Consider the following 23862-nt stretch of genomic DNA (forward strand, 5'->3'; position numbering starts at 1 on the left):
TCGAGGTCTGACTTTTTATTTGGCAACGGTTTTGTGATGCAAATATCTCACTCTTTTGAACACATACTGTTTTGAGACAAAAAACGTTTTACTTTCGTGACCCCAACAAACTTGCCGGACTACTTTCGTCTGGACCAAAACTGGACAAGAACTGGACTCACAGGATGCTGTCAGGGGTAAGTCAGTGTGTTTGCACGACACTATTGATGGGGATGCCATACAGATTCATGTCAAAAATCCCGAACTATCCCTTTAAATATGTTAAAGATATTGTACTTATGTGACACTTTAATTCGCTGAGACAGAGGTTGCAAACTACAATATCCTCATCCACTAAGCCATTTGGGAGTGTTTTAAAATGAAAAGAAGTTTGTAAATGTTTGTTTTCTTTCATCTCCATGGACATTCTGGATGGAAATTTAATATCCATCCTACAGTGATCAAAAGAACAACAAAACAAAAGAGGAGTGCAGTAATAATAGCCTATGATTTTTAAATCAGGATTTGAAAAGCACATTGTCCTAGTGTCTGTATGTACTTTAGTGACCTGTATCTGAGCAATGGCTGCTTGCATTTGTGATTACAATATGCAGTAATAATGTGTAATGGTTTTAAAATTAATTTCCTTCCTTTTGCCATCAGGCTGGATCTGTTGCCCTTCTATTCACGGTTGGTGGCTACTCTGCACCCATGCATGTCTGATGTTGCTGAGGATCTCTGCTCCATGCTCAAAGGAGACTTCCGATTCCATGTACATCCTAGTGACCCCTCTCTCTCTCTCTCACACACACACACACACTCACTCACTCACTCACACACACACACACTCACTCACTCACTCACTCTCTCTCTCTCTCTCTCTCTCTCTCTCTCTCTCTCTCTCTCTCGCACGCACGCACACACACACAGTGCGTTTACATGCACATAGAGAAAATCGAATTTCTGCCGTTGCTTGACTGAAATCGAAGTTCTAAATGCCATGGAAACACCTTAGCTAGGCTGAAATTGAACCGAACTTGATTTCTCGTAATCGAGCTACACGACCTAGATTATGCGATTTTTGCCAAGCTACTTAGTGCATGTATACCCTATTGAGCTACGTAGTCGAGCTACTTACTTCAGCACTGCCCCTTCCGGAAGTAACGAGACCACAAGCGGGAAACACGGCAGCCTCGGTCGGCATGACAACAGTAGTAGCGAGCAGCAGAAGAGGTCAGGAGGAACAAACGAAGAAGAGAAAATGGCGAGCAGAAACGTGCACTTCTGGAGCAATGAGGAGACAGAGTTCATGCTCATTCAGCTTGAGTTGAATATATTAAAATTCATGGACGGGAGAAAAACGCGCAATGGAGAACACGGAACTGATAACTTTGTTTACACTCTTGAATAGCTCTTCTTCATGACGACAACCGGAAGTGTACCAACACGATGGGGCGTGTAGCGCCACCTGTGGCTCGGTTGCACAATGTACCTCACACAATAGCTCGATTTCCTTGTGTGCATGTAGGATTGGATTTCTCTGGCACCCCTGCTGGGACCCTTTGCTCGATTACCGACAGCAGCTCGATTTGGATGTGCATGTAAACGTACTGACAGAGCCCACATTAATGACTACCCTTGCTAATGCAGTCCTCCTATTGATCCTAAAGTAGAAATGTTTTTCTGTCGTAGGTAAGAAAGAAGGACCAAATTAACATTGAGACCAAGAATAAGACGGTGAGGTTTATTGGCGAGTTGGCCAAGTTCAAAATGTTTTCCAAAACGGACACGCTGCATTGCCTTAAGGTGAGTGCATTTAAAACTGCGTATTTTAAACAGAAACAAAATCACTTTTTTTTTCCTCACTGTAGCAATGTAACACATGCTTGTGTTCTGCAGATGCTGCTGTCTGATTTCTCTCATCACCATATTGAAATGGCCTGCACTTTACTGGAGACGTGTGGACGCTTTCTCTTTAGGTCACCCGACTCTCACTTGCGTACCAGCGTCCTACTGGTGAGTACGCACGCCACCGCTTGTGTGGTGGCACTCATAATCGTACTACCATGATACTAACACATGTTGCTACTGTTCGTGTGTCTGAGCACAAGAAAGTGTTCTAGTTCACAAATACCTCTCTTTCTCATTCTTATTACTGCCTCTTTCAAGTTGACTGCATCTAACACCTGTATTAAGATTAATCACCATGATTAACATACTGTATCAGATTTATCAGGTGTCTCATAAACAACCCATTTTTTTTCCAACTACTCTAATTAACCCTATAGCTGTGCATAACTGGTTGCTTTGAACTATAGGAGCAAATGATGCGGAAAAAGCAGGCCCAGCACCTGGATGCTCGCTATGTGACGATGGTTGAGAACGCCTACTACTACTGCAACCCGCCACCCATGGAGAAAACCGTACGCAAGAAGAGGCCTCCTCTACAGGAGTATATCCGCAAACTGCTGTACAAAGACCTGTCAAAGGTCACCACTGAGAAGGTATGTGTCCTCATCTATTCTACTCTGTCCTGCTGTCTCTCTCCCATATTACACCACACCAGAGCCCTTTCAAACAGCCGCAAGTCAGTATTTACATTCATTCCTGAGCCATTTTGTGTATTTATATTGGAATTGTGTGTTTGTGTAGGTTTTAAGGCAGATGCGCAAATTGCCGTGGCATGACGCAGATTTGAAGAGCTACCTGATCTGCTGCATGGTGAACATCTGGAACGTGAAGTACAACAGTATCCACTGTGTGGCTAACTTGCTGGCCGGTCTAGTCGCGTATCAGGAAGATGTCGGTATACACGTAGTGGATGGAGTACTGGAGGATATACGGCTTGGCATGGAGGTCTGTATTTTGTGTGCGCATCTCTAGCTGTGTTTGCTCTAGTCATGTGCTAGACAATACATGATCCCCAAGACCCCAAAAAATCATTTTTATGCCAAATTAATAAAATCATATTTTTAGTGATGTATTGAAATCATTGTGAAATGATTCATTAGGATGAATTTGGCAATAGTCAATACATACTTCAAGAAGAAAGAGCAGCACAGGGTGACATTTAAGAGTGGAGGAAGATCTACACAGGTGGACTACATACTCTGCAGAAGGGGTAACCTGAAGGAGATTGGAGACTAAAGTGATGGCAGGGGAGAGTGTAGCTAGACAACATCGACTGGTCATGTGCAGAATGAGCTTGAAAGTGAAAAAGAGGAAGCGTGAAATACTGGAGCTGAAGATCAAGTGGTGGAAACTAAGAGGTTGAACATCAGAAGGAGTTTAGGGAAGAAATGAGACGAGCATTGAGTGGTAATGGAAGTCTGCCAGAAGATTGGGATACTACTGCTATACGAGTAAGAGAGGTAGCAAGGAAGGTGCTAGGGTGGTCATCGGGAAGGAGGAAGGAAGACAAGGAGACATGGTGGTGGAACAAAGAAGTGCAGGAAATTATAAAGGAGAAGAGGCTAGCAAAGAGGAATTGGGACGATCAGAAAGACGAGGAAAGCAGGCGGTTATACAGAGAGACAAGACAGAAGGCAAAAAGAGCAGTAGCGAAGGCAAAAGCAGATGCATGCCAGGAGTTGTACGAAAGACTGGAGACCAAAGAAGGAGAGAAAGACCTGTACAGACTAGCTAGGCAGAGAAACAGGGAAGCGAAGGATGTACAGCAGGTAAGAATGATGAAAGATGGAAATGTGCTGACAAAGAAAGGGAGTGTATTAAGAAGGTGGAAAGAGTACTTTGAGGATTTATTAAATGAGGAGAAACCAAGAGAGAAAAGGTCAGATTCGTTGGAGACAGCAAATCAGGAAGTAGAGTGGGTTAGTAAGGATGAGGTGAGGGCAGCCATGAAAAAAATGAAGACTGGGAAAGTAGTCGGACCAGATGGTAGCCCGATTGAGGCTTGGAGATGTTTGGGTGAGACGGCTGTGGAGTTCCTAATGAGATTGATTGATTGTTTGCTTGCTTGTTTTTTTAATAAGATCTTAGAGAATGAGAAAATGCCGAAGGAATGGAGTGAGTGTGTGCTAGTCCCAATATACAAGAATAAGGGAGATGTACAGAGCTGCAGTAATTAGATGGATAAAATTGATGAGCCACACCATGAAGTTATGGGAAAGGGTATTGGAGGCGAGATTGAGGAGAGGTAGCAATCTGTGAACAGCAGTACGGGTTTATGCCAAGGAAGAGCACGTCAGATGCAATTTTTGCTTTAAGAATGTTAATGGAGAAGTACAGGGAAGGCCAGAGAAAGCTACATTGTGTGTTTGTAGACCTGGAGAAGGCATACGATAGAGTGCCGAGAGATGAGTTATGGTATTGGATGCGAAAGAGTGGAGTGAATGAGAAGTATATCAGAGTGGTGCAAGACATGTATGAGAACAGTGAAACAGCAGTGAGGTGTGCAGTTTGAACAACTGAATGGTTCAAGGTGAAGGTGGGACTCCATCAAGGATCTGATTTGAGTCCTTTCTTGTTTGCCATAGTGATGGATAGCTTGACGGACGAAGTGAGGCAAGAGTCACCATAGAACATGATGTTTGTGGATGATATTGTGATATGCAGTGAAAGTAGAAAGGAGGTTGAATTGGGTTTGGAGAGATGGAGGTATGCATTGGAACGAAGAGGAATGAAGGTGAACAGTAGCAAAACAGAATACATGTGCATCAATGAGAATGGGGATGAGAGCGTAGTGAAGATGCAAGGAGTAGATGTAAAGCAAGTTGGTGAATTCAAGTACCTGGGGTCAACTGTGCAGGAAAGTTGGGGCTGTTATAGTGAGGTGAGAAAGCGAGTGCAGGCAGGGTGGAGCAGTTGGAGAAGGATTTCGGGAGTCATTTGTGATAGGAAAGTCCCAGCAAAAGTGAAAGGTAAGATGTAGAAGACCGTAGTGAGACCAGCTGTGATGTATGGATTGGAGACCGTAACCTTAACAAAGAGACAGGAGGCAAAGTTGGAGGTGGCGGAGTTGAGGATTTTAAGGTTTGCGATGGGAGTGACAAGGTTGGACAGGATAAGGAACGAGCACATCAGAGGGACAGCACATGTGGAGAGCTTGGGAATTAAGCTAAGAGAGATGAGACTGAGATGGTATGGGCACATTCTGAGAAGAGATGCAGAGCATGTGGGAAGGAGAATGTTGAGGATGGAGCTGCCAGGCAAACGAAAACAAGGAAGGCCAAAGAGGAGATACGTGGATGTGGTGAGAGAGGACATGAAAGTGGCAGGTGTGGTAGAGAAGGATGCGGAGGACAGGAAGCAATGGAGACGAAAGATCCGCTGTCAGAAGATGATGATGATTGAAATCATTGTGAAAAAGCCATCAACAGCACATGTGTCCTCCATATTTTATATTTTATGTCTTGTTGCTTTTCCTGTCATGTTTTTCCGGTTATCTCTCGATTCAGTGTGATCTACACCCTTTACCCCATGTTTCATTGATTCCTGTTTGTGCAAAGTCTGTGCTTTTGAAAGTGCAATTAAAAAAGAGTGTTATAGGTTTATATAGTTATTCCAAGGTTTCTGTGTAGGTCAAATTCCAGAAATAGACAAACTTGTATACAAATGCATTTAGTATAAATACCGAGGTGATTCTAGAAAATCATGCGTGCTGATTGGTTGAGAAACTCTGACTATTTCTTGATAATCACCTCGAGTCATTCGGCAAAATGGCTGCCAAAAGCTTTGTCACCATAAGTGAGGAAGAATTAGAAATTATGAAAGAAAATGCTGTTCCTAAAAGCACTAAAGATGCTATGAAGTTTGGTCTAAAACTATTCAAAAGTAAAGTGGAATTGTGATATTTATTTTATTTCAGAACAAAGTATTTTATGTGAGTTTGCATAGACAGGTAACAAGTCTGCGCACACATTTATTACGCTTACATGCTGCTTTTGAAGTTTGAAATAAGTTATTTTTTTATTTTAAATAAATAACTTATTTTTTTATTATTATATAATAAAATATAATGATTATTTTAAATAATCACCTGCGTATTTATACTAAAACAATTATCTGCCTCAGGCTCAGTGAATCTTGGCAGTGTTTCCCACAGACCAGGTAGCAATTTGTGGTGCTCCACTGTGCCGATGAGGGAATCGTGCGCGGTGGTGTTGTGGTGGTCGGTGGAGTCGGTCATTGGGGTGTATGCAAAGTGTTTACAGCGGGCGGTGTTCAAACACAGTATTTTTCTTCAGAGTCACCTGCTGGGACTATTTTAAAGCTACAAGAAGCATTTGAGATTATTCAGTTCAATCTAAATTCTTTTAAGTTCTTTAAGAGAAGACAGCTAAAACAATTTTTACCAGAACCCTGCCTGGTTTCATTCCTCGACCCAACTTTACATTACAGGGCAGGCCATTAGTTTGCTGGGCTTGATGTTGGTGGAAAACCTGTCTTTTAAATTTATGAAAATTACTCACCGAAATTGAAGTTAAAGTTTAGTTTTTTGCCTTTTTGGTGGCAATCTTTCAATCATTCTTTAGTTGACATTCAAGGAATAAATTGCAAAAAACAAGCTGGAGGTTTTTATTTTAAATATTGAACTCAACACTTGCCTCAACCAATACTAAAATAAAATAAATAGTATAATGTAACAACAAAATAATAAAATAAAATATCATAATTAGATGTAAGAAACCACTTAAGGTAACACCAAGGCAACTAACAATAATGAAAAAGCATTACCCTAATTGGTGCAAAGCCTGCATGCCCTATCAGAACATTTAATTCTGCGTGGCTTCCTGAAAAAAAACTCAAGTGCCCTATTGTAAGGGAAGGCATTGGGTTCGGGACCATTTATGGAGATTGGTAAGCAGGCTGCCAGGTGTTCCCCTTGGAGCCTATTCCTGAGGTCTGTTTTAATCTATGGATAAAAAAGTACATTTTCTTCATCAAAGCACTAAAAATTTCCATTACATCAGAAAAATATACTGAATTTCTATGTGCTTACCCTATTCGTAGCTGAGAAATCCCGCTCGCAATTCTACTTCGCCAATAAAGCTAATAAAGATGTTTCTTAAAATATTCAGATTTTATGCTTCAGATAGCATCAACTAGGTATCCCTGCGAGTATAACATTTTATTTAGGCTAGTAGGAAATCCTTATTTATTGTGAATGTCAAGCCATTATTAATAACTTACATGAATGCTGAAGCGGGATAAACGGGATAATGTAATAAGGCTGGTTCCTCGCGTCAAGCTGCTACTGTATGCATCAAAATTGGCTTATAGCCTGACTCAGGGATGTCCGTTTCATGTAAGCCAAGAAGGCTATGATAAAGCTCATCACGAGCACGACGTAGGCTACCTTTTTAAAATAAGGGGTCGGAAGGCGAATTGGGAAGGCTGCGTTATTTTTAATTAGCCTAACAGGCCTACTTGCAGTCCGGGTATATGCGCAACGGCAGGCCTGTGTACACGCCTGTCCGTCTCTCTCTGTCTGTGTGTGGGTGTGTGCGCGCGTGAATGAGAAGAAAGAGAGCACTATGAATGAACGGAACGATACGCAACGGAATATTTTTTTTTATATATTTTTTCCATAATCGCGAGTCTGATTGTGTGGCGATAGGAATCCATTGTGTGGCGCTGCGCCACACAATGGTCTATGTATGGGAAATCCTGCTTGGTGAATAATAACCTTGATTTTTTTTCTTGGTTATTATTCACCGATATTCACCTCACCTTCGGCAAATAACACAGCACAGTTGAAATCTCCAACACGATTGGTCAGAAGGTGCGTGTTATTTGTGTATAACAGCAGTTCGGACAGTAGTTTCAGTTGCAACATAATCAACAGGTTTATATATCCACTCATATATTAATAAATTATTGTTTCCATTGTAAAAGCTCATTCGAAGAGACTTGTATGACAGCACTTTGCATAATCTGAGACTAATAGTAAATAGATTTTAAAAATGAATTGTTTGATGAAGATATAATTGTTGATGTGATGAACATTTCTTTAACGTTTATGTATGGAAGGGGACTCAGGTGTCAGCACCTTGTTGGAACAATTATGGTGCTTTTGTAAAATTTCCCAGCATTGGGAAGTCTTCAGGACACCGAGAGAGAGTAGGGGCCTGGTGATGAAATGGCAGGAGAACAGGAACTAATTTGTCTCATGAATGCTCCACATTAAATCTCAACTCTAAACTGGTAACTGTGCCACATGTCATTCATGAATAAATTAAATATTGTAATCGTTGGTCAAGGGCTGTAGTATAAGTGGAATAACACACTGCAGACCATGCAGTTCTACAAAAAGAATTCATATTAGGGTGGTAACAGTAGCTTTGCTTCTCATCATGCCACATCAAGTTACTTCAGTGTGGCTTATTTTCTCATAAGCATTGTGTTTTTCCTTACATATTACATGATAGTTTTCAGTTATAGTGATGTCAGACTTTTTCTCTTATTTTAGTGTCATTATCTTATCATTTTATAAGATTTTATTGTCTCGGATTTCACGAGAAATGTGTCCAAACAGTGTGAGTGTTTGCCTTTTCTCAGGTGAACCAGCCAAAGTTTAACCAGCGGCGCATAAGCAGCGCAAAGTTCCTGGGTGAGTTGTACAACTACCGCATGGTGGAGTCAGCTGTGATCTTCCGCACGCTTTTTTCTTTCATCTCATTTGGCGTGAACCAGGACGGCTCACCCAGTCCTCTAGATCCTCCCGAACACCTGTTTCGCATCCGCTTGGTGTGCACGCTGCTCGACACCTGTGGTCAGTACTTTGATCGTGGTTCCAGCAAGAAGAAGCTGGACTGTTTCCTCATCTACTTCCAGGTTTGTTTTTTCCTCCTTAATGTGCAGGTCATGAGTTTTCGAGCTGTTTCTGATTCTAAATGTGCTCCACATCTGGCATGAATCTGCCAAGAATCTGAGCCCAGGACCTGATGAGTTTATGATCCTTGAGGGGATTGACTGTAAATGAGAAAATAATTGTAATTTACTGCCGGTCTTACTGTTCTACCAGCCTGTAACAGTGTTTTTGTGTGTGTCTGTGTAGAGGTATATTTGGTGGAAAAAGAGTTTGGAAGTGTGGACTAAAGATCACCAGTTTCCTATCGATATTGACTACATGATCAGTGACATGTTGGATTTACTGAGACCCAAAATGCACCTGTGCTGCTCTCTGGAGGAAGCCTGCCATCAGGTCGCTGAACTCGAGAGAGAAGTCCTCATCAAACTGGGTGAATTTTTTTTTTCTCTTTCTTTGTGTGCGCGCGTTTTGATATCTTGATGTTAGATCAGAGAGCCCCCCCCCCCCCCCCCCGCCCAAAAAAAAAAAAGAGATGAAAATGCTTTGTTGTTCATAACCATCTATCTGTTTTTGTTGTTGTTGTTTTGTTTTTTTTAAATGTGATGAAGTTCCTTGCTCCAGTAATTCCCATCCCTTTTATGTCTCACTGCGACTCCACAAAAATGTGCATCGGGTTTTGGAACCCCCTTCCTCTGGACTTCCCGTAACCTTGCATTCATGACTAGTGTGCAATGAAGCAACAGGCAACTGTTCATTTTTCTATGTAGGCGTGTGAGACAGCGCCACAATTTCAGCAACTGCGACAACATAGAGTCACAGCGTGATTTTCTCAATTATATGCAGATCAAGTATGACCCACTAATGCGACAAATCTAAATGATTGCTCCATTGCTACCTCTGCTGCTACTCTTAACATGTTCGTTACTTTATCTCACATGACGGCTGTCAAACACACAAAAAAGCACAGCGTTGCTGACCAGAACTAAATGAAACACTGCCTCACTAGTTAGATTTTTTTTTTTTTTTATTTGTTGTTCTTCACAAGTGCTGAGATATATATATATATATATATATATATATATATATATATATATATATATATATATATATATATATATGCGCACATATAGATAGGCATATGCACACACTGTACTGTGCAGAAGCCTTAGGCATATGTAAAAAAAAAATGCTGTAAAATGGCTTAAAGATGAAGAAAAAATGTAAACAGCAGTAAGCCATAATATTGACCTTTTTTTGTTTCATTTATTTAGTGTGAGACAACCCTTTTGCTTTAGAAATAAATAGTCTTGGGTACAATTGGTGCAGTTTTATAAGCAAATGAGCTGTAGGTTTTACTGAGCATCTTGCAGATCAGCCACAGTTCTTCTGCACACTTTGCCTGTCACACTTGCTTCTTAATTTTGCAACAAAACCAAGTAGCCTTCATTATGTTTCCATTTTTAATCTAAAAAGTGGTCTATTATGTAATATGCTGCTCAAATACAAGCATTTTTTTTCCTGTAACATTTAATTTTGTGTTGAAAATGAACGTTTGGAACTCTAAAATGTCTTTGTACTGAGTCAGTAATGTAGAAGTTATAAAATAGAAATCTATAAAAGTTGGTGTGAAAAAAATAAATAAAAAATAGGGTGCCTCAGACTTTTGCACAGTACTGTGTTTGTTTAAAGTTTGGAAACCCCTTCGAATTCGATGTTTTTATTTTTACATTTTTTTTTCCTACGTTGTAAATTAATACTGAAGTCATCCAGACTATGCAGCAACACGTAAGGAATCATTTAGTAAACTTTAAAATGTTAATCAAACCAAAATATGTTTTAGATTTTAGATTCTTCAAAGTAGTCACCTTTTGCTTTGATTACAGCTTTGCACACACTTGACATTCTCTCAGTCAGCTTCATGAGGTAATCACTCGAAATGGTTTTCCAACAGTCTTGAAGGAGTTCCCAGAGGTGCTGAGCACTTGTTGGCTGCTTTGCCTTCACTCTGCGGTCCAACTCATCCCAAACCATCTCAATTGGGTTTAGATCAGGTGATTGAGGAGGCCGCGCCATCTGACGAAGCACTCAATCACCCTGTTTCTTGGTCAAATAGCCCTTACATAGCCTCGAGGTGTGTTTTGGGTCATTGTCCTGTTGAAAGACAAATGATGGGCCCACTAAGTGCAAACTAGATGGGATGGCATGTCGCTGCAGAATGCTGTGGTAGCCATGCTGATTAAGTATGCCTTCAATTTTTGAATAAATCGCCAACAGTGTCACCAGCAAAGCACCCCCATACTATCACACTTCCTTCTCCATGCTTCACTGTGGGAACTACACATGTAGGAACCATCCGCTCACCTTTTCTGCGTCTTACAAAGACATGGCGATTGGAACCAAAAATCTCAAATTTGGACTCATCAGACCAAAGGACAGATTTCCACTGGTCTAATGTCCATTCCTTGTGTTCCTTGGCCCAAGCTATTCTCTTCCTCTTGTTGTTCTTCCTTAGAAGTGGCTTCTTTGCAGCAATTTGACCATAAAGTCCAGATTCACGCAGTCTTCTCTGAACAGTTGATGTTGAGATGTGTGTGTGCTACTTGAACTCTGTGAAGCATTTAGGTGGGCTCTTATTTGGGGTGCTGTTAACTTGCGGTTTCTGAGGCTGGTAACTCTGATGAACTTATCCTGTGCAACAGAGGTAACCCTGGGTCTTCCTTTCCTGGGGCGGTCCTGATGAGAGCCAGTTTCATCATAACATTTGATGGTCTTTGTGACTGCACCTGGGGATACTTTCAAAGTTCTTGAAATTTTTCAGACTGACTGACCTTCATTTCTTAAAGTAATGATGGACTGTAGTTTTTCTTTACTTAGGCTACGTTTACATTAGACCGTATCTGTCTCGTTTTCTTCGCGGATGCACTGTCCGTTTACATTAAACCGCCTGGAAACGCCGGGAAACGGGAATCCGCCAGCGTCCACGTATTCAATCCAGATCGTGTCAGCTCCAGTGCTGTGTAAAGATTCAGAATACGCGGATACACTGTGCTGAGCTCTAGCTGGCGTCTCATTGGACAACGTCACTGTGACATCCACCTTCCTGATTCGCTGGCGTTGGTCATGTGACGCGACTGCTGAAAAACGGCGCAGACTTCTGCCTTGTATCACCTTTCATTAAAGAGTATAAAAGTATGAAAATACTGCAAATACTGCCCATTGTGTAGTTATGATTGTCTTTAGGCTTGCCATCCTTCCACTTGCAAGTAGTAAGTGATATGCGCTGGGATCACACACACAGCGGCTCAGTCCCGAATCGTGGCTTGTGCACTTCACTCGCGCGCTGTGTGAGCTGCGCAGGGCCGGAGTGCGCACCCTCCAGAGGGCACTCGCTGTTCAGGGCGGAGTGATTTGGAGCACAGGATGCCTGCGGAGCCGAGCGTATCCGTGTATTGGTGTTGCTGTGTGCACGCGAATCGTGTATTGGTGTTGCTGTGTGCACACTAATCGTTTTAAAAACGTTAATCTGATGATCTGCTGATACGGTCTAATGTAAACATGGGCTTAGTTGAATAGTTCTTGGCATAATATGGATTAGAACAGTCCTCAAATAGGGCCATTCACTGTATTACCAACTCTGCCTCTTCACAACACAACTGATGGTCTCAAACACATTAAGAGGTCAAGAAATTAACTCAAGGCACAGCTGTAAACTGAAAGCCATTCCAGGTGACTACCTCGTAAAGCTGACTGAGAATATGTCAAGATGTGCAAAGCTGTCATCTAAGCAAAAGGTGCCTACTTTGAAGAATCTAAAATATAAAACATATTCTGGTTTGATGAACACTTTTTTGTTTACCAAATAATTCCATATACATTTCTTCATCATGTCGATGACTTTAGTATTAATCTACAATTCAGAAAATTTTAAAATAATGAAAACCCACTGAATTAGAGGGCATTTCATGTGTATGTGTGTGTGTGTATATATATATATATATATATATATATATATATATATATATATATATATATAATATAAAATGTGTGTGTATATGTAAATGTGTGTGTATGTACAGTGCTCAGCGTAAATGAGTACACCCCCTTTGAAAAGTAACATTTTAAACAATCTCAATGAACACAATTTCCAAAATGTTGACAAGACAAAGTTTAATATAACACCTGTTTAACTTATAACGTGAAAGTAAGGTTAATAATATAACTTAGATTACACATTTTTCAGTTTTACTTCAAATTAGGGTGGTGCAAAAATGAGTACACCCCACAACAAAAACTACTACATCTAGTACTTTGTATGGCCTCCATGATTTTTAATGACAGCACCAAGTCTTCTAGGCATGGAATGAACAAGTTTGCAACATCAATCTTTTTTTCCATTCTTCAATGATGACCTCTTTTAGTGACTGGATGCTGGATGGAGAGTGATGCTCAACTTGTCTCTTCAGAATTCCCCAAAGAAAATAATTTCTTTACACCACAAAGGTGAAGGCTACAAGAAGATCAGCAAAGCTTTACTTATCAGTCAGAATACTGTAGCAAAAGTGGTACAAAAATGTAAGAAAGATGGAACTGCAACCATCTCACAGAGACGTCCAGGTCGTCCACGGAAGTTAACACCTCGACAGGAGCGTCTTCTGATGAGAAGGGTTGAAGAAAATCGGCATGCAAATTCACTGCAGTATCTAAAGAAGTAGGAAGCCAAACTGGGGTGACTATTTCTCGTGACGCAATACGGCATACAGTGCAGAGGAATGGCATGCATGGATGCCGTCCACGAAAGAAGCTCTCCTAAAGCCCAGGCACAAAAAAGCCCGCCTAGAGTTTGCCAGGGCCCATGCTGACAAAGATGAAGACTACTGGGACTCTATACTCTGGAGTGATGAGACCAAGATAAATGTTTTTGGAACTGATGGCTTCAAAACCGTATGGCGTCACAAAGGTGAGGAATACAAAGAAAAATGCCTGGTGCCTACAGTGAAACATGGTGGTGGCAGTGTCCTTATGTGGGGCTGCATTAGTGCTGCTGGTGTCGGGGAGCTGCATTTCATTGATGGCATCATGAATTCACAGATGTATTGCTCTATACTGAAAGAGAAGATGCTACCATCACTCCGTGCCCTTGGTCGTCATGCACTTTTCCAACAGGGCAATGATCCTAAACACACATCTAAGGCCACTGTTGGATTTCTGAAGAAGAACAGGGTGAAAGTGATTCAGTGGCCAAGTACGTCTCCTGATCTGCACCCAATCGAACACCTATGGGGAATTCTGAAGAGACAAGTTGAGCATCACTCTCCATCCAGCATCCAGTCACTAAAAGAGGTCGTTGTTGAAGAATGGAAAAAGATTGATGTTGCAAAATGTCACCAACTTGTTCATTCCATGCCTAGAAGACTTGGTGCTGTCATTAAAAATCATGGAGGCCATACAAAGTACTAGATGTAGTAGTTTTTTGTTGTGGGGTGTACTCATTTTTGCACCACCCTAATTTGAAGTAAAACTGAAAAATGTGTAATCTAAGTTATATTATTAACCTTACTTTCATGTTATAAGTTAAACAGATGTTATATTAAACTTTGTCTTGTCAACATTTTGGAAATTGTGTTCATTGAGATTGTTTAAAATGTTACTTTTCAAAGGGGGTGTACTCGTTTACGCTGAGCGGTGTGTGTGTGTGTGTGTGTGTGTGTGAGATGTATATCTCTCACGCACACATGCACGCAGTGGTATGCAAAAGTTTGAGCACCCCTGGTCAAAATTGCTGTTACTGTGAACAGTTAAGCAAGTTGAAGATGAAATGATCTCCAAAAGGCATAAAGTTAAAGATGACTCATTTCCTTTATATTTTAAGCAAAAACAATTTTTTATTTTCATCTTTTACATTTTCAAAATGACAAAAAAAAGAAAAGGGCCCAAAGCAAAAGTTTCACACCCTGCATGGTTAGTACCTAATAACACCCCCTTTGGCAAGCATCACAGCTTGTAAACACTTTTTGTAGCCAGCTAATAATCTTTCAGTTCTTACCTGGGGGATTTTCACACATTTGTCCTTGCAAAAGGCTTCCAGTTCTACAAGTTTCTTGAGCTGTCTTGCATGCACTGCTCTTTGAGATCTATCCACAGATTTTCAATGATGTTTAGGTCAGGGGACTGTGAGGGCCATGGCAAAACCTTCAGCTTGTGCCTCTTGAGGTATTCCATTGTAGATTTTGAGGTGTGTTTTGGATCATCTTATTGTAGGACCCATCCTCTTTTTAACTTCAACTTTTTTACAGATGGTGTGATATTTGCTGGTATTTATTCGAATCCATGCTTCCCTCGACCAATGAAATGTACCCTGTGCCACTGGCTGCAACACAACCCCAAAGCATGATCGATCCACACCCATGCTTCAGAGTTGGAGAGGTGTTCTTTTCCTGGAATTTGGCACCCTTTTTTCTCCAAACATACCTTTGCACATTGTGGCCAAAAAGTTCTATTTTGATTTCATCAGTCTACAGGGCTTGTTTCCAGAATGCATCAGGCTTATTTAGATGTTCATTTGCAAACTTCAGATGCTGAATTTTGTGGCTAGGACCCAGGAAAGGTTTTCTTCTGATGACTCTCCCATGAAGGTCATATTTGTTCAGGTGTTGCTGCATAGTAGAACAGTGCACCACCACTCCAGGGTCTGCTAAATCTTTCTGAAGGTCTTTTGCAGTCAAACAGGGGTTTTTATTTGCCTTTCTAGCAATCCAACGAGCAGTTCTTTCAGAGAGTTTTCTTCATCTTCCAGACCTCACCTTGATCTCCACTGTTTCTGTTAACTGCCATTTCTTAATAACGTTCTTGTAGCCTTCTCCTGCTTTGTGAGCATCAATTTTTATTATTCAGAATGCGAGGGAGTTGCTTAGAGGAGCCCATGATTATTGATTTTAGGGACAAGTTTGAGGAGTCAGATAATTTATACAGCTTTGAAATCTGCATCATCTGACCTTTCCTAACGAAGAATTTGAACAAGCCACAGCTCAATAAGCTAATTAAGGTCTGGAATCTTGGTAAAAGTTACCTGAGAACTCAAATGTATTGGGGTGCCCAAACTTTTGCATGGTGTTCCTTTTCTTTTTTCACTCTCTCGAATTGTACAAAACAAAAATAATACACAAATCTTGCAGAAAACGCTGAAAAGAAATGTCGTCTTTACCTTTATGCCTTTTGGTGATCAGTTCATCTTCTGCTCACTTAACTATTCACAGTAACACATTTTCAGTAAGGGTGCCCAAACTTTTGTGTGTGTGTGTAAAATTTTTATATAAAAATTTCCCACTCATCCCTCCTTCGGGTGGTATTTTTTTCCCCTCAAGCTTGGGTCCTCTACCAGAGGCCTGGGAATTTGAGGGTCCTGTGCAGTATCTTAGTTGTTCCTAGCACTGCGCTTTTCTGGACAGAGATCTCAGATATTGTTCCTGCGATCTGTTGGAGCCACTCTCCCAGTTTGGGGGTCACTGCACCAAGGGCTCCTATCACCATGGGGACCACTATTATATTCATCTTCCACATCTTTTCTAGCTCTCCTTTCAGCCCTTGATACTTCTTGAGCTTCTCAAGTTCCTGTTTCCTGATGTTATTTTCACTTGGTATTGCGAACATCTATCACCATAGCCTTGTTTTCCCGTTTGTCCACCACTACCTTGTCTGGTTGGTTAGCCATTACCAGTTTGTCTGTCTGTAGTTGCAAGTCCCACAGGATCTTAGCTTGGTCATTCTCAACCACATTTGGAGGTGTGTCCCACTTTGACCTTGGGACTTTCAGTCCATACTCAGCGCAGATGCTTTCTGTACACTAGGCGAGCCACTTGGTTATGGCATTCCATGTAAGCTTTTCTTGCTAGCATCTTACACCCTGCTGTTATGTGCTGGATTGTCTCGGGGGTATCTTTGCACAGTCTGCACCTGGGGCCCTGCTGCGTGTGATAGACCCCAGCCTCAATTGATCTTGTGTTTGGGGCCTGTTCCTGTGCAGCTATGATTGGTGCCTCTGTGCTATTTTCCAGTCCAGCTTTATCCAGCCACTGGTAGAATTTTTCAGTATCAGCAACGACTTCTATCTGCCATTGATGCATCCCATGCAGTGGTTTGTCTTTCCATGATGGTTCCTCTTGCACTTCCTTCTTGGGTTTCTGCTGCCTGAGGTATTCACTAAGAGTTTCATCATTCAGGCCCATCTCCCAAATGTACTCGTGGAACTTTGTTGTTTCGTCCTGGATAGTGGCTCTGACGCTCACTAGTCCTCGGTCTCCTTCATTCCTCTTAGCATACAGCCTCAGGATGAGTGAAACCCTCCATGCATTGTCAGGAGTTTTCTTGTCCTGATGTCGGTGGCCTCCATCTCCTCCTTCAGCCAGCTTATTATGCCAGCAAGGTATCTGATGACCAGCAGGGCGTAAGTGTTGATGTCCTGGACCTTGTTCTTCCCATTCAACTGACTTCTCAGGACTTGTCTTACCCTCCATAGGTATTTGGCTGTTGTTGCTTTCCTAGTAGCCTCTTCATGGTTGCCATTTGCCTGCAGGATTCCAAGGTACTTGTAGCTGTCTTCCATGTCTCCTATTATGCCATCTGGTAGTACCACCCTCTCAGTTCTGACTGCTTTCCCTTTCCTTGTTATCTGGGCACACTTATCTAGTCCAAATGACATTCTGATGTCGTTGCTGTAGACCCTGGTGGTGTGGATCAGTGAGTCGATGTCTTGCTCAGACTTGGCATACAGCTTGATGTCATCCATGTAGAGGAGGTGGCTGATGGTTGCTCCATTTCACAGTCTGTATCCATAGCCGCTGTTGGTGGTGATCTGGCTGAGGGGGTTCAGTCCTATGCAGAATGGCAGTGGGGACCGGCCATCTCCTTGGTATATGTCGCACTTGATGGTGACCTGTGTTATTGGCTTGAAGTTGGCCTCTTGGGTTGTTTTCCACAGTCTTATTGAGTTCTTGATGAAGGTTCTGAGAGTCCTGTTGATGTACAATTTCAAGCATTCCAGGATCCATGTGTGGGGCATCGAGTCATAGGCTTTCTTGTAGTCAATACAGGCGATGTACAGATTGGTATGTCTGATTCTGCGGTCTTGAGCTACTGCACTGTCTACCAGTAGCTGATATTTTGCTTCTCTGGTGTTCTTACCAGTTACTTTCTGGGCCTCGGTCATATATTGAGTCATGTGCCTACTCCTCAGCTATGATGCCTGACAGGAGCTTCCATGTTATCGGACGGTAGTTGGATGGGACTGCTCCCTTCTGTGGGTCCTTCAGAATCAGGACTGTCTGACATTCAGTTAGCCATTCCAGGTGAGTCCCATCCATGAGCAGCTGGTTCATCTGTGCTGCCAAGTGCTCATGTAATGAGGTTAGCTTCTTTAGCCAGTAGGCGTGAACCATATCCGGGCCTGGTGCTGTCCAGTTCATTTTCGAGACTCTTACTTGGATGTCTGCCACAGTGATGGTTAATGGGTCTTGTTCAGGGAGATTGCTGTAATGTTGCTTTACAGCTTATATATAATCACAAATATGCACAGCTCTGGAAAAAAAATTAAGAGGCCACCGCAAAATTATCATTTTCTCTGATTTTATTATTTATAGTTTTGTGTTTGAGGAATATGAACATTTTTGTTCTATTCCATCAAGTACTGACAGCATTTACCCCAAATTCCACAGAAAAATATTGTAACTTGGAGCATTTAATTGCAGAAAATGGCAACTGGTCAAAAAAAAAGTGTGTTCAGACCTTAAATAATGCATAGAAATCAAGGTCATATTCAATTTTAAACACATTTCAGAGGGATTCCAGTGGGGTTCAGGTCTGGACATTGGACTGCCCATGACAGGATCTTGAGGTCCTCCATCCACACCTTGATTAACCTGACTGTGTGGCATGGAGCATTGTCCTGCTGGAAAACCCAATCCTCAAAGTTAGGGAACATTTGTCAGAGCAGAAGAAAGCAGGTTTCCTTCCAGGATAACCTTGATTTAATATGTCCTTCACAAACAAAAATCTCCCCCATTCCAGCCTTGCTGAAGCACCCCAGATCATCACCGATCCTCCACCAAATTTCGCAATGGGTGTGAGACACTGTGGCTTGTAGGCCTCTCCAGGTCTCTGTCTAATCATTAGACCACAAGGTGACTTGGGGGTGAAAATTGGACTCAGAGAAGATGACTGTAGCAGATCTTTATGTTGGGGCAATGAGGAACACTGAGACAGGTGCTGCAATTCAAGGTACCCTTTTTTTATTTTTACTTTTTTCAGTGACGACTAACACACACATCATCACTGCACACACACTGGGGAACTCTGCTCGCGTGCTCTCTCTCTCTCTCTCTCTCTCTCTCATTACTGGCTTTCTGAAAGACACACACATTTAAGACAGCCAGTAAATAGACACAAGTGTAACTCATTGCATGTTACTTGCTGGTTCAACCTGATTCCTTGTTGTGCACAATCGACACTCCACCACACCTTCACTGCCACATACCCCCACTACCTGACTCAGGCCGGGGAGCCATTTGGCCTGCAGTTTGCCCCCCCACCCCCAGCAGGAGAGGTAATCCACGCCCCTGGCCTGTGGACCACCTCGAATTTAAAAGGCTGAAGGGCCAGATACCAACGAGTGATCCACGCTTTGGCATCTTGCATGCAGTGAAGCCACTGGAGGGTGTGTGTGGTCGGAACAGAGGGTGGAAGAGTGTCCTAGCAAGTAGTACTGAAGAGTGAGGCCTACCCACTTGAAGGCCAGACACTCCTCCTCAGTGGTGATGTACATAGACTCTCGCATGGAGAGCTTGTGGCTGATGTATAGTGCCAGGCGTTCCTCCCCCTCCATTACCTGGGATAAAATGGCCCTCAGCCCTCTGTCTGATGTGTCAGTCTGCAAAACAAAAGGGAGAGAGAAGTCAGGAGAATGCAATAGGGAGCCCCACACAAAACTGCTATAACCTGTGCAAAAGCCTGTTCTCGCAGCTCTGTCCACTGGACCAGATCTGGTGCCCCCTTTTTAGTGAGTTCAGTCAGCAGGCTGGTGATATTTGAAAAATTATACACAAACCAACTATAATAGCTAGTTAGCCCCAGCAACTGCCTCATCCCCTTTTTTGGTCTTAGGTCTCAGGCAGGCAGCAATTGCTGCAGTCTTATCACTTTTGGGGACATACCTGCCCATGACCCAAATGGAAGCCCAGATACCATATTTGCACCCACCCAGTTGCACACTTTTTCAGGTTTGCCATGAGTCTTGTATGCCTCAGTGACCTCAGGACAGCCCTTAGATGTTGTAAAAGTTGCTGACGATCATTTCTATAAATAATAATGTCGAAATAAGCAGTGGTATACACACTGTGGGGAAGGAGGATTCTGTCCATGAGATGTTGAAACATTGCTGGGCCTCCAAACAACCCAAACGGACAAGGGACAAATTGGTATCAACAAAATGGATTGGAAAATGCCATTTTCTCACAGGATAATGAAATCAAGGGGATCTGCCAAATATCCCTTTGTTAACCCTCTGGGGTCTGAGGGTATTTTCTGGCACTAATGATTTTGGCATGCTCTGATTTTGTCAGTTTCAACAAATCTAAGCAGTATTTTCAAAGTCATATGTCCTTTCTTTTTCTTTGTATTCAACACAAGTTCAGCTACAATAATATCCATGTAGTCTGTCATAATTGTACTTTTAAAGCAAATAACAAATAAATGCAGATGTTGTAAAAAGCAGTTTAACTGGCCATAAAATAAACAATAAACTGGCCATAAAAAATTTGTCCTATTGTTTTGGGACAGAGGGTTAGCAGTGGGACGGGTATTCATTGAGGAGAGTAAAAAATTCCATTCCACTCAATGAGAAGAGTGAATCCTCCTCCAACTGCCATCTCTTAATCCCATCAGGTCAAGTGATCAAAATGGTTCATCACAATGGGTAAGGTAATGTTTTTTCACACATTCCAACACCGTTCTAAAACTGCTTTTTACAGCATCTTCATTTATCTGGTATTTGACTTTATTTTGGTATTTGATTCTATTTGGTGTGTTTTGAAATTAACTCTTGTACTACTTTACTTAGTTCAGAGCCACAACCAACTCTATTACACAATTGCTCTGTAATTTTGCTTACAGAAATTGCATACAGCAATTCAAATGGGGAAAACCCAGTGGAGACTTGTTGGACCTTGCACACTGCAAACAACAGTGGGTCTAGCCACCTATCCCAGTTTATAGCATCCCTGTGAATGAACTTGCGAATCGTGTTTTTAAGGATTTTGTTAAATCGTTCAAACAGCCCATCTGTTTGCTGCTGATAAACACTAGTATGAATTGATTTAATCCCCAATAATTTGTACAATTCGCGTAGTATACATTGACACAAAAGTAGTGCCTTGTTCAATCAGGATTTCTTTCGGAATCCTGACTCGGAAGATAATGCAGAAGAGTACCTCTGCGACACTATGTGCAGAGATATTGCGAAGAGGCACTGCTTCCGGGTATCATTTTGTATAATGCACTATGATTGACTAACACAAAGCGATACCCGTGTGCATTAATCGAATTGCCCGATGAGATCCATGCCAATTCTTTGGAAGGGGATCTCAATGGGTAATGGGCACAGTGGCACTTTTGGCATAGCTGCTGGATTTACCAGCTGGCATTTGCGACAAGCCACAAAACACCTGCGGACATTGGCGCAAATCCCTGGCCTATAGAAACGAGCCATGAGACGATTTAGTGTTTTGTCCTGACCCAAGTACCCAGCCATAGGTTTATGATGAGCCACATGGCATAAAAGTTCCATACAGCTCTTTAGGACCAACAGCTGTGTTGTTTCTTCCTTAGTTTGAGAGTCCTGCATCATTCGATATAGCTTATCCTTAATAATACATTACATTAATACCATTTAGCGGACACTCTTATCCAGAGCGACGTACAACATACTCAGATCAGCCTGGGGTGCAGTTGGGGGTTAAGTGCCTTGCTCAAGGGCACTTCAGCCATTCCTGCTGGTCAAGGGAATTGAACCGGTGACCTTTTGGTCCCAAAGCTGTTTCTCTCACCATTAAGCCATGACTTCTACAAATTACGGAAAGAAAAGCACAATATTAGGCTGGAGTTTCTGGCCATGAATTACTTTCACTTGGTCAGAAGCGTGCCTCAGACACATGTCATGTGTCTGTTCCAATCAGAAATCCCTTGAGGGATTTCCCAGAGAGGGGGAGGAGGGCCCTCCCTACTCTGCATGTCATCATGACACAGAGCTGACATGGACTGCTCTGGCACCACCTTCCCAGCTAACATTGTGGCGGGATTCCCCATGACTTACTACTGCAGGATCCATCCAGTACTAATTGTTTTATTAATGTTTTAAAATTCTGTCCCCAGGATAAGTGGATGGGTGAGGCTCAGACTAACTGCCACCTCCACGCTATGCTTTTCTCCCTGGAAATGAATAGTCATGGGCATTTGCGGATATCTGTGAACATCCCCATGTACACACCTCACCTTCACCAATCATGCATTTCCCAGTGCCTCAGACTGAATTAGGCTTTTATGCATGGAGGCCTGGTTACAGCCAGAATCCACGAAATCCTGATGTGTACCCCCTTGAATACTCAGAGACTCTATGTTCCTGCTTGATCAGGGGAAACTTGCGGCGCATCAGGAATGCAAATCAGAATCCCTGCCTCTTTGCGGAAGTGCTGATTCCAGGAAATTCCAGTCTTCACGCCACACCAACAGATCTGCCCGGACTCGCTCCCGGTTCTGGTGGGCATGGATGAGTCCACCTTTGGGGGGGGGGGGGGGTTAATGGCAGCACAGAAGGAGAAGAAAGGGAAAAAAACACAAGGACAGAGACAAGTGCAGGAAGCAGGTTTCGGGGAAATTGGCCCGTGTTATGGAGCTTGCCTCCGTAACGCACTCAACTCGAGGAAGGCTTCGGGGTTGGCCTGTGGCCCCATCTTGACCAACTGGACGGATACACTGGCCACAGGAATGACTGACTGTTGGAGCACTTGCTGTGACTGGACCAAGCTCCGGATCACCAGCTGGTCCTCCACCTGGGCCTTGAGCAGAGCCCCGAAGCGCAGCCTCTGCTTGATGGACAGCGCAATGAGTGCTTGGTTCTGGCACTGAAGGTCATTGGCGAGTGTCTGGAGAAGCTCTCTGACTGGTTCGGACTCCATGGTGGCGATTTGATCCTCACTCCTGGGTTTCGGTACCAGTGTAGCAAATCCTTCTGTTGGGGCAATAAGGAACATAATATATATATATATATATATATATATATATATATATATATATATATAAAAGGGCTGTGCGATATATCGAATATACTCAATATATCGCCGAAAATTCTGTGTGCCATACATAAAATTATTATATCGTAACTATCGAGTATTTTATGGTCATCTTCCGACTTGCGTTCGTTTCGTGTTTGTTTAAAACATTTCCCTGTGGTTTTCTCCCTGTCCCTCAGGCAGTAACGTGAGAGGCTGCCTAAGGGTAAAGAAAACAATAACGTCACGCACTCGCCAACCAATCCCGGGCGACATCTCGGTGCTGAAAGGAACTTCCGGGAAGATTTTCTAGTTTCAGTTGTGTTGCCAGATTGGGCGGTTTTAAGTGCGTTTTGGCGGGTTTTGGGCTGGAAAACGTCAACAGTATCTGGCAACACTGCCGGCGGGAAGATTTCCTGCTTCCGGTTTACAGCGCTGACTCAGTTCGTGCAATCACTGATTTTGCATAGGCTACCGTGTAAGCTCTGTCAATTTCAGCGACAAATTAAAAATGGAAGCGGACGAATTGGTTCCTAAAAGAACTAGTAAGGGGTCAGTCATCTGGCATTTTTTTTGGATATCGCGAGGAGGACGTGGAACAGCAAATGCCAGTTTGTAAAGTGTGCAAAAAAAAAACTGTCATCACAAAAGGCAGCAGCCGGAATTATACACATCTGAGAGGCAGAGCCAGAAAACATTCAGTTCAAAAGTGTGCAAAGAGAAAAATTGTTTTGCAGATCTCTCCCTCAATCTCTCTCTCTCTCTCTCTCTATTGTGAATGTTCTAGTGGTTCTCAGT

The 23862-nt window shown here is 42.5% G+C and overlaps 1 protein-coding gene across 2 annotated transcripts in view; it reads left to right on the forward strand.

The window, feature by feature from the left end:
* The window catches only part of upf2 (UPF2 regulator of nonsense mediated mRNA decay), a 76980-nt gene that overhangs the window by 25595 nt on the left and 27523 nt on the right, over nucleotides 1-23862 (forward strand). For both annotated transcript variants that reach the window (XM_060914356.1, XM_060914357.1), the window contains exons 9-15: nucleotides 643-751; nucleotides 1672-1785; nucleotides 1879-1995; nucleotides 2298-2483; nucleotides 2632-2835; nucleotides 8500-8775; nucleotides 8999-9182. In XM_060914356.1, the coding sequence (XP_060770339.1) occupies nucleotides 643-751; nucleotides 1672-1785; nucleotides 1879-1995; nucleotides 2298-2483; nucleotides 2632-2835; nucleotides 8500-8775; nucleotides 8999-9182 (1190 nt within the window). The remainder of the gene's footprint in view (nucleotides 1-642; nucleotides 752-1671; nucleotides 1786-1878; nucleotides 1996-2297; nucleotides 2484-2631; nucleotides 2836-8499; nucleotides 8776-8998; nucleotides 9183-23862) is intronic.

This window comes from Neoarius graeffei, chromosome 2, assembly GCF_027579695.1.
Source record: "Neoarius graeffei isolate fNeoGra1 chromosome 2, fNeoGra1.pri, whole genome shotgun sequence".
Lineage (NCBI taxonomy): Eukaryota > Metazoa > Chordata > Actinopteri > Siluriformes > Ariidae > Neoarius > Neoarius graeffei.